The 11,173-nt window shown below is 34.1% G+C and overlaps 1 protein-coding gene across 4 annotated transcripts in view; it reads right to left on the bottom strand.

Moving 5' to 3' along the window:
- Nucleotides 1-5,702: 5,702 nt before the first annotated feature.
- TTLL7 (tubulin tyrosine ligase like 7) overlaps nt 5,703-11,173 on the bottom strand; it is a 97,987-nt gene continuing 92,516 nt past the window's right edge. Inside the window, exons 20-22 of one of the 4 annotated variants that reach the window (XR_009538895.1) lie at nt 10,371-10,475; nt 8,882-8,985; nt 5,703-6,667 (exon numbers count right to left, since the gene is read on the bottom strand). Coding sequence is in view for 2 of the 4 variants with exons in the window: in XM_060139661.1 (XP_059995644.1) it covers nt 10,355-10,475 (121 nt within the window). In the remaining 2 variants the exon portion in view is untranslated. Of the gene's footprint in view, nt 10,476-11,173 lie in introns of all 4 variants that reach the window. The other 3 variants (XR_009538894.1, XM_060139662.1, XM_060139661.1) reach the window with 3 other exon arrangements.

Genomic DNA, 11,173 nt, shown 5'->3' with positions numbered 1-11,173 from the left:
ACATGTTTGTCAAAATGAAATTACATGCCTCAGCCAACAAAAGCAGGCTTGAAAGGAACAGCTTCAGCCTGAATATTAAACACAAGTTTTTTACACTAAATTTTTCACAATAATTTTTTAAAAAGTAGACAATCCCTTGATCTCTCTCCTTCATTCCTCATATAAAATTGGTCCAAAGGTCTGAAGGATTCTTCCTCAGAAATGTCTCTTGAATCTGGATCCACCCACCTAAGTTGAGGCCCTGGTCCTAACTCCAGTCCTAACTACTTTCCTGCCGCCCAGCCCAGTCTTCCTCCTTCTCCCACCAGGCCAGCGTAGCCAACTCCATAAGTCGCAGACCCCACCTCCTTACTACTTGATTTTTTTTTAATGCCCATCGATTCCAGTGTGTAAAGGGTATAATCCAAACTATTAACTGTAGCATCTAAGGATTTTGCAGTTTGGGCTCAACCTACATCTCTTCATCCACTCCATACCCCAACCCACGCTGAGCCACACGGAGTTTCTCGGCTCTGTGAGTGAGTCGGGCCCTCTCACCTCTGATATTCCCTGGATCTGGAACCCTCTTCTTTTCTTTTGAAATCCTGCTCATATATCAAAACCTAACACCACTGCTGTATTGTGACACTGTTCCCAGTTCTCCCACGCAGGATGCTCGTGGTTTCTGCTGTTCTCGCACAAAACCCTCATATCTCCATTGTGCCACCTGCCTGCGTTACCGCTACCTAGCAGTGCCTATGTATCTCCCCACCCAGAATGTGAGGTCTGTATACCCCAGAGCTCCGTTCAGCAGTGCTTGACAGGTAGGAGGCCTAGTGCTGTTTGTGGTGCTGACAGCATACATCAAGCCCTAGTGAGCAAAACCAAGAGCAGCCCATAAAAATTTTCACTTATTATGATTTTTCTTTACATCTTCTTGTTTCAGAAAAGGCATGTGCACGGTAATTCTGTGATGTTTATACTTAGCATTTCCTAAGAACAAATACGTAAGTCTGTTCCTTACAGAACACTCTATTTTCCCTTCTATTCAGTGTATTCAGAGATCTTGATGGTTAGAGGAACTTTTGGGGAATTGAACAGACACATTGTTCCCTTGACCAAAACTGACCTGCTTCAAGAGGAGGAACGAGCTAGACAGCAAGGCTGGAAATATGTGATGGGAGGACCTGGAGCATGGCCCAGAGTGCTGTGACGGTTTGGGGAGCTCTCAATCCTAAAATATCACCACAGAATTGTGTTTCTCTGGGATGGTGGAGAAAGGCATCACGTGGAAGTAAAATGACAGCAACGAACATTTATTGGGAGGTATGCACCAGGCTCAGAACCCTGCATAGAATAGTCCAGTTAGTTCCCTTACAACACTATAGGGAATGCCCTATTCTACCATGAAGAAACTGAGGCTCAGAGTCATTGAAACCCAGGTCATCTGGCATCTGAGGCCAGTCTTTCAACCAGCATCTTACTTTACTTAGAATAACAAAATCTACAGATTTTGGTTTTGTTTTGTCTAAAATCCCTGGCTGTGTAAATAACTTTTTTTTTTTTTTTTTTTTTTTTGCGGTACGCGGGCCTCGCACTGTTGTGGCCTCTCCCGTTGCGGAGCACAGGCTCCGGACACGCAGGCTCAGCGGCCATGGCTCACGGACCCAGCCGCTCCGCTGCATGTGGGATCCTCCCGGACCGGGGCACGAACCCGTGTCCCCTGCATCGGCAGGCGGACTCTCAACCACTGCGCCACCAGGGAAGCCCTGTGTAAATAACTTTTAACTTACTTGTGATCTTGAGACTGAATTTAGTGGGTATATGTACGGTGTTTTTATAGAATGGGTGAAGATGATCACCACCTGGTAACAAGTTTCCTTCGTCTCATTCTTACAGATCCTGACATCCTGATGATACCCCGACAGACTCAGAATCACAAAGAAGAGTCTTCTGATCGTCGGTGAGATTTTTTTTTTATATACAATGGGGAAATGACACTACTTTACTACAGAGACTAGTGCTTCCTATTTTCCTCACAACACAATTCTCATATAGACAAAGTTGGTTTTTATTTTTAAGAAACAAAGACCCTGTCCCACTCAGGTAGATCATAGCAGAACCAGGATTGGAACACACATCATCTGCTTCCTATTCCATTGGATGTTCTATTACATAAGAAAAGTAAAAAAGACAGTAGATGAGAGATAATAAGCTAAGGAAGGTAATAAAGTAGACTCCAACCTTTATAAAGAACTTCCTTTTATTTTCCCAAAGCCTTGGGATTACTTAGCAAGGTGTTATGGTGCCATGGAGTAATCTAGAAATCTGTAATCCCCTATTTAATAATTAAGTACCTAGGTCAGATGTGCAAACTGGTGTGGAAAGTTCTAGCATGTATAAGAAGCAAGATCAATATTAGAACATTTCAGCTCTAGAAGTGAGCTTCTCCTGGTTTATCAGGATGTACATTCTCAGGAGATTCTAAACCACACAACTTAAGTGAAACCATTTACCTGTTGCTCGAAAAAAATGGATACTATGTGGACCAAAATGCTGAAAAAAGTATTAATCCAAAAGTGTAGACGATAATGCAGAAGTGGAATCTGCCTTTGCACTTTGTATACGTTTATAAGAACTCAATGTTTTAGTTAAAACAACCAAAATAGGCAATGATCATTTAGTATTTTTAGAGTGAGAATAATGTGGTAATGCTTCACATGGTAATAAGTGGAACCAGAGGAGATGAAATGCAGAGAATTAGAAATGATCAGGAAAAAAATTCAAAAACACAAATATAAGTAATCTGTGGCTGAGAAACCTGAGGCTAAAATACAAAATGAAGCTAACTTCTGAGGAACGTACTTATTCTTTATTTGCAGTAAATGTTTCATGACAACAAGACTGTTGCTTCAGTTTGGAAGTCAAAAACATAATGGGATTAGCTAAAGTTGCTTTTTTAAAAAATAATCCCTTCATTTTCTTCCACAAATGTGAGATTTCCTTTCTACATCACATTATGATGTAGAACATTTACTGAACAAATACCAATTTGAGTTTAAATGATATTAGGTTTTGATGATCTACCTATTTTTAGACTAAGGACTATGTGATTTTTTTTTTTTTTTTTTTTTTTTTTTGGTATGCGGGCCTTTCACTGTTGTGGCCTCTCCAGTTGCAGAGCACAGTCAATCCAGACGCGCAGGCTCAGCGGCTATGCCTTACGGGCCCAGCCGCTCCGCGGCATGTGGGATCTTCCCGGACCGGGGCATGAACCTGCGTCCCCTGCGTCGGCAGGCGGACTCCCAACCACTGCGCCACCAGGGAAGCCCCTATGTGATTTTCTGAATTCACATTTTCATCATTTTAATGAAAATGAGGTAATATGTTGAAATTGTATTTTCTTAGATTGCATTAAGGTTTATATACTCTGTATTTTTCACAAACACTGTCATATATTTTCCACAAAATCAGATAGAACCATGGCAATATATTAACGTTTTTACTGCTAACAGCATACTGTATTGCCATTTAAAAAAATAAATTTTATTATGTTTCTTGACCTTTAAAAAGTTATCTTACTCTATCACGAACAACAGCAGCATCTGTAATAGAACAGAGCTTGGCTAAATTTACATAGTTTTGTTATTATCCTTGAAGGTTTTTGTTACAACAGTGCCAATTTATGTGGTTTATGTCCGCTTGCACCTGTTCTTAGGACAAAATTTGGAATTTGCTTACCTTCACTGTACATTTCTACTTCTATATAAAATATTGAAGGCTGCCTTGCTATAAAGTTATAAAAATGGTGTCATTTCTGTACAAAAGTCTAGACACTACTTTCCAAGCCAAAATTTTAGTATTTTTGATAACTATATAAAATAGTTCAGTTTAGGTCATTATAGTACCATTCAGTGTATAACTCCCTAAATATACTGAATAGCAGTATTTTTCCTATACTTTTAAAGAGGGAGACTAATTTGGCAATATTTCATAAGGACAAATAGAAATGAAAGATGAAACTTCTGAAGGCTCCCAAAGTGTCTAACGTACTGCTTAAGGAAAACTTAACCACAGAAAATAAATTGGTTCAGTAGATTTTGTCTCTCACAAATACAACAAATTTTTAATAAATTCCAGCTCTGAAGGAAACTTATCAGCCACAAACAGGCCTTTTTGTTTATATAAGAAGAGTCTTTCAGATGGCCAGCAAGGGCATCTAGATATATTGTCTGTTATACAAAGCTCTTATCATCTGCTGATGGGTGACGTTAGACTCTCATTAAAGACAAACTTTTATCATGTTAGACCCAATACATCATTAATAGTTTTTCATAAGGGCTTGAACCACATTCTGACCACATCTTAAGCATTTTATATTACTTTGCATATCATGATTATGTTTCAAGTATCTAATATAACTCATGTTTACCATTAAGACTACTTATCTGCAGTCAGCCTTCTTGGGTCAAGACATTCCTGCTGAAACACTTGTTCAAATATTCCTCTGGAAATGACCAAATTCTCAAGCAACAAGTGCAAGTAAATTCTTGCACTAGATTTGTCAGTGTTCATAATTATATCACCGTTTATATTAAATAAATAAATTAATAAATACCTTGATTCCTTTATTAGTGAATGACTTGGTGTAGTTAAGTGTTTTCCAAACCTTAGTCAATAGAAGACTAGTCCTGGGAGATGCATTTTAAATAAGATACCATAGTGAAATTAGTTTAGGAACTAGTGTATGTCCCAGTCCCTCACTGGGGACTCTCAAAGCATCTTAGAATACTAAAGACTCTTGATAGGTCCTGAAAGTAGAAGGAAACACATTCCAATTTATACATCCAATGTTTTCCACATTTACTTGACTGTGGTGATGGACATTTTCGTCACTATATTCTATATGTACATGAATAATCACTAAGAGACTACTCTCTGCAAATTAAAGATCTATTATCTTACTTTCTACAAAAGAGTGAAATGTTAATCTTATTTTAAGGCACTACAAGAAGTTTTCTAACACTTGAGATTATTTCAGAATGATTTATTTATAGTTTTAAAAGATTTTCAATCATTTACTATATGTATATTTATCTTACAAATTATTTGATATAATAGGGAGATATTAAACTACCCACATTGGTCTCATCTTTATCTGTCACTGAAAAAAATTCAAAGTTTACAGCTTTTATAGAATATTTTTACTTTATAAAATAACAAATCTTTAAAAATACATTTAAAAAGTCAATATCTATATCACTTGTTGCTGAGGTATACATGCATTAAAGTTCCTATCATGATAGATTTTTATCCAAAGAGCTTCCTTTCTTTAAAGGAAAAATATTCAATTTCTTTATATACAATTGTCTTATAGACAATGGTAATAGTGGCAATAAGCCTAGGATATGCTACTTATTGAGGTTTAGTATATTTTAATAGTGATAAAATTATAAATTCCTGAAAAAAATGTCATAGCTGAGATGCTGACATATTTCTATTCAGATTAGTAATACTATTGTTATAATGATGCTAGAAAGATATAAAAATGTCATTTCTAAATTTTAGACCAGTCTACCTTCCAGCTAACTAAGAGAGGAATTGACACCAATTCTGTTTACTCAACCTGACTTTAATAGCAGGTAAAGTTATCCCCACAGTTCTACTGCTGACTCTACAGCAGAAGAAAATTACTGTGAAAATATATTTCATCACCCTGAAAGCTTAATTGAGAGCCAGTCTCTTCTACTACTAAAAACAGTGTGTGTGTGTATGTGTGGGGGGAACAGAAATAACCATCTGATGACATATGTAGCTTTCTTATATTAAATATTTTTTATTATAGTAACATATCTGAGTAATTGAAATAACTTCACCATACAGATATCACATGCTGAAGCATGACAATGCAATACTAATTGCACATTGTGTTGACATTTCAAGCATATTTTCTGTAACAACATTTGCATTCATATACAGGTAGTAAAACACATGGGGATAATTTGCGTCATGATTCATGGTAGCAAATGTATTGCTTTCAAGCTAACCCTCAAACCCAGAATCTTCAGCAAATCTATTAATATTCAATGTAGTAGCATGTACATTAGTTATTGTATGAACCAACCAGCTCAGGACCAAGAACTGTCATTGTTAGCCTTTGAAAGAGAAATATCAGCATTATCTGATTATTTTTGTAAGGTAAGTCTTACTAATTTAGAAAATATTAGTGTACTGAATGATGACTTTACCAATAGTTTTCAAATTAGCAGGTGGGGATAAAATAAAAACTTTACGTAGCTCTTTTTAGGTAATACAGCCCAGTTAATGCAGAATGTTTCACCTGAATAGTTTTCCTTCAATACCCATAACAAGGCAAAAAAGCACCAAAAAAGGGCAAGAATCTCAAAATGTGTAATTAGTTTTAATTTAACAATTTTTGGTCGCAAGACTGTTATTTGTGGCCATTATCTTGGTTCATATGGATCCAGACAATTAATGCTTTTTAGACATTGAAAGTTCAACCTTGTTCTTAAAAATCTCAGCAGAAAAACTGAACTTGATCCAATAACACATCTTATAAGTTTTATTGTTGCTGAAGCAAAAATACACCACCATAAACCAATGTTTAAAAGGCAGGATTTCTCTTTTCTTGAATTTGTCCATGCAAAGGTCAAAACTTCAAATGGAACTTAAGTTTAAAAAAGAAGAAAGAAAAAACAGTGTAAGGAGTAAAATTTTGATCATCAAAATACTTTCAAAATTTTAATTTATTGGTAAGTAGCATTAGTGCAAAATATTTAGATAACTAATTCAGTTCTTGAAAGCTTTATTAAATTTCTCAATTTAAAGAGAAAAGAAATTTTCAAAAACCATCAGGTCACAGGAACACAACTAATTGTACTTACACTTTTTATTGTTTAACCCTTAGAACCAAGTAAACTAAGACTCAAAATGTAAAACAGCATTACAGAACAGAAAAGGAAAGTATTTATTGTCACTCTTCTCAAGGTATTTGGTATTATATTTTCAAGAATATACGTTTAAGAATGAAGCAATGCTTTATATAGAGTTTATGCAACTATCAATTTTTTGGTACTTTTGAAAATAAGTAATGTGGAAGTTTAGATTTAAAGAGAAGTTTTAAATGGAATGACTTTGTCATTCTAAAGAAGAAAGCATTTGGATTAATTTATATTAAAATGTGAAATTTAGAGTTAGGTAACAAAATTCTATAATCATATACTTTCCAAATTAAAAAAAGAGTTAGAATGAAATCTTTTTCTTGATGTCTAGAAGCCACTATCATCTAGCTGTGTGTAAATATTAGATGAGAAGAAGATCGGGGTTTTTTGCTTGAGTTTGGTTCATTTTAGTTCTGGGGGGAGGAATTAGTAGAAAAATTTTGTGTATTTAGACCTAATTCAGATATATGAAAAAATTTGTATAGATCTTTGCATCTGATAGAGGTTACCATTGGCATTTCCATATCTGATTTCCATATTTATAATTTCATTTTTACACATGCAACATGAAATAAAATTTGTTGCTAATAATCATAATATGAATCACAAATAGTTCCTTCAACAGAATATATAAAGCAAATGGTAATTATTACAATGTTGGATTATTACAGTGAAAACTAATCTTCAATCTCATACAATGTTCATAGATGATAATTTAACATTAAAAGGTTACTTCTTATACAATTCTGCAATCATTCCAAACATACACAGTTCTGGAAAGCATTAGTCACAGAATGAGCAGGGATATATTTTTTAATAACAGAATGAAAATATGCTTTCATCATAAGTAAACCAAATTCCCTATCATCTCTTGGTAAGATTGAATAGCTTCTGAGTTTTTCAGATAAAGTTATTTTCTCTCCTAGAAGAGAGAGAGTCAGACCCATACTATCACTTATACTGCTACGTTTTAACTCTATGAATAAAAAATTTATAATTAAAAACTAAGGAATAGTTTATATCACTAAAATATTTCTATGGCCTCTAAAGACTTCCACGGTTTATTACTGTATCTTCTTTTCTTAGTTTCTCATTAGGGAATAAGCATTAACACAACCGTAGTCCACAGCATACCAGGTAGTATACATAAATAATGAGCACATGGCTTTTATTCACAACTTCATCATATCAGATTAGATCAGTATAAAGAGGCAAATGTGGGCAATAAAATTCTAGCACTCAAACAATGCCAGACTTAGGTAACTAGAGGAATGAAAATGAAATTTGCTCATCAGTAACTAACTGGGTAGTTTCATACATTTAAATTTACTTTTTTTTGTATTTATTTTTCCCCAGGGGGAGACATGTTAGACATTCTTTTCTCATTTTAAATAAAAATTTCACTTTTATACAACTAAGAAAAGAACTTCCAAAGTACCCACTCTAGCAAATTAAGTCACCGTTGTGATTTAAGCTAATGCAAGTGAGTGGCCAACAAACTGGGTTGATATCATATATCAGACACTTGAAATTGTGTCTCATTCATGAACAAAATCATGAATTTCAATGAAAAATGACTAAAACTGCTCCATGAAAAGGCCTACTTGATGATCATTCTTATAATAATTGTGTTAATCTCCCAATTTTTGCATTATTTATTCCAAAAAATTCTAAACATATTTAAGAATTCACAAAATGGCGTCATAAACACTCAGCGCTACACTGAAATTTCCTTCATCCTGACATCCTTATCCTCTTTTCCCACAAAGACAGTAACAAACTCTTCTTTGGGATGCAATTAGCAAGGAAAAGTATCCACTGGAATACGGATGATAGGTAGTCATAAAGAATCAAGTAGCCAGCAATAATTTAGGGAAGAACCTATTTTATCCTAATACAGCCTCAGAACATGGCTTTAAAAGCACAATATATCAACTTACAACTTTGGGTTGCCAGTTATCCAGCTTGTGAATTAAAGCAGGCCAGTTTGCCCCTCTCAACTCTCCTTCTGCTTTGGGACCATTTCTCCATTTACTGGAAATAGCTTTCAGGATAGTAAAAGGAGGTAAAACACTCATGAATGTTGCAAATAATTACCATCTGTGAGAGAATAAAACTACTGGGAGAAGTTTAAATAAAATTCTAAAAGGTGAATATTGCAATCTCTAAGGATATCCATGGTACTATTTATATTTGTATAGAAAACTGAAAGCTCACTCATTGTTTTTGAAACTGTAAGCAAAAAAAAAGGAAGTAAACTGCTATGAAACTTACACATAATAACTTTGGACAAGAAGAAAACTTCAAACTCTATTTTGACTTTTTTTTAAATTCTCAAGGGCACATCGATAAGTAATAATATTTAGTAATCAGAATCTCCTATTTGCAATAATTTAGCTTATTTTCTATGGTGCAATATGAAACTCTGTATTAGTCTTTGCAATGTAATTTGGTCTCAGCATTGAGAGACTTATAAAATAAGTGTGACACTTCTGTAACACTGAAATAAGTTTAAAATACCAGCTCTTTGAACAGAAGAAATTGTATTTGACCATATGTACTCATCAGAGATATACTTTCCCAAAAAAAGTGAGTGGTAACAGCGGTAAGAGATACCAAAATCATACGGAACGATTTTGTCATTACCACCATTTTCTGTTCCCTCTATGTGACTCCCAATAAAAAGTAAAAATACAAGCTAGTAAGTTTTGTTTATTTTTAACCCACTGGATTGTCTTCCATTTTAGATCATAGTATGACCTTACTAGATCCTTACTGAAAATTTACATTATCACTTTCACAAGTAGCTAAATTTCCACACTGAGGGATAAAAATCTTGGAGAATCTGGTTGGGATTTTTATAGTACTTTACAGTGTGCTATAGTAATGACAAACCTGTTTCATACTTAATCCTATCATCAAGCAACACCAGGCTTCTAATTTTTGTTTTCATTTTAAATAGCCACTATATATGAGAATTAATAAGGTAATTTACTATTAATGCTTTTTCAAGTCAAAAGACATATTACCTAGAAAATAATTTAACACTGTAATGGGATCTTCAAGATCAATTCTGTTTTATATACTCTGCAGCAAAAATAACATTTCTAGTAGGAAGGTATTAATTATAAACCTAGCAAATTCTAGACATTCACATATTTGTGTAAACAATTTTAACATGGTTTATTACATTTCCAGAAAGGTTAAATCTTATATCCAGTTTCCTGCTAATTCTTCCTTCATATATTATAATAAATATATATGTTATTTGAGTGCATGTGTGTATATAGTTTCACACACATATATGTCATATATACATAAAACAGCACTTAATGGTCACTGTCTTTGCAATGTTAAGTTGGGAAAAATATGAATTGCTATTGTGCATAACCCATGGCGATCTTCCCTCTGTTTCACAAGTGGCCATACCGGGATGTAAACAAAACATTGGAGCGAGCCATTCCAGGTGAACTGTATTTCAAGTTGTAGGTTGGTGTTCTCATGAAGAATTGTGTACTTCCTGGTAGTAAATACCTAAAAATGATAGTTAAAAAATTAGACTTTACAAACTAATATTAACATCTCTCACTAAAATATTATGTGGTTAATAATTTGTACATCTTACATGAGAAATGATACTATAACAATGCAACCCACATAAAAAGATTTCCTCTCCTGAGTTGAGGAGGAGAGGCAGGGAGAAGGTCATAAAGCCTCACCCAAAGAGTTGAATATAGATGTAACATGTGATCTTAGTGTCCCGAGACATCCCATAAATAGCCATGAACTCACATGCTAGGAGACTGTTTATATGACTCATGTTAATTTGGAATTCATCATTCACCTCTGTAAATAATGTGTGTAACCAGTCAAATATTTCTTAAAAACCAGTGACATGAGAATTTGGCTAACCAATTAAAATAATGTTTCAAGGATGTTGAAACCATTGATTATTATTTAATAAATATATCATTGATGTGTTATGACTATAGGTAATCTAAAAGAAAAAGTTAAAGATTAACATTCATAACTAGATTGTAAATTTTATATTCTTGGACTACTGGGTGCTTGTGATTACAGAAAACCAAAAACAATCATAAATATATTTCAGAATACATAAATTTTCCAGATTTTAGGACACTATAGTATATATATTATATATAATGTAACATCATCAGGGTCTTGGGGCAGCATCCTATAAACAAATCATTAATATTTCTGTAGTGAAACAG

The sequence above is a fragment of the Lagenorhynchus albirostris genome, chromosome 2 (assembly GCF_949774975.1).
Source record: "Lagenorhynchus albirostris chromosome 2, mLagAlb1.1, whole genome shotgun sequence".
In the NCBI taxonomy this organism is placed as follows: Eukaryota; Metazoa; Chordata; class Mammalia; order Artiodactyla; family Delphinidae; genus Lagenorhynchus; species Lagenorhynchus albirostris.
This window is presented reverse-complemented; position numbering and strand designations above follow the sequence as displayed.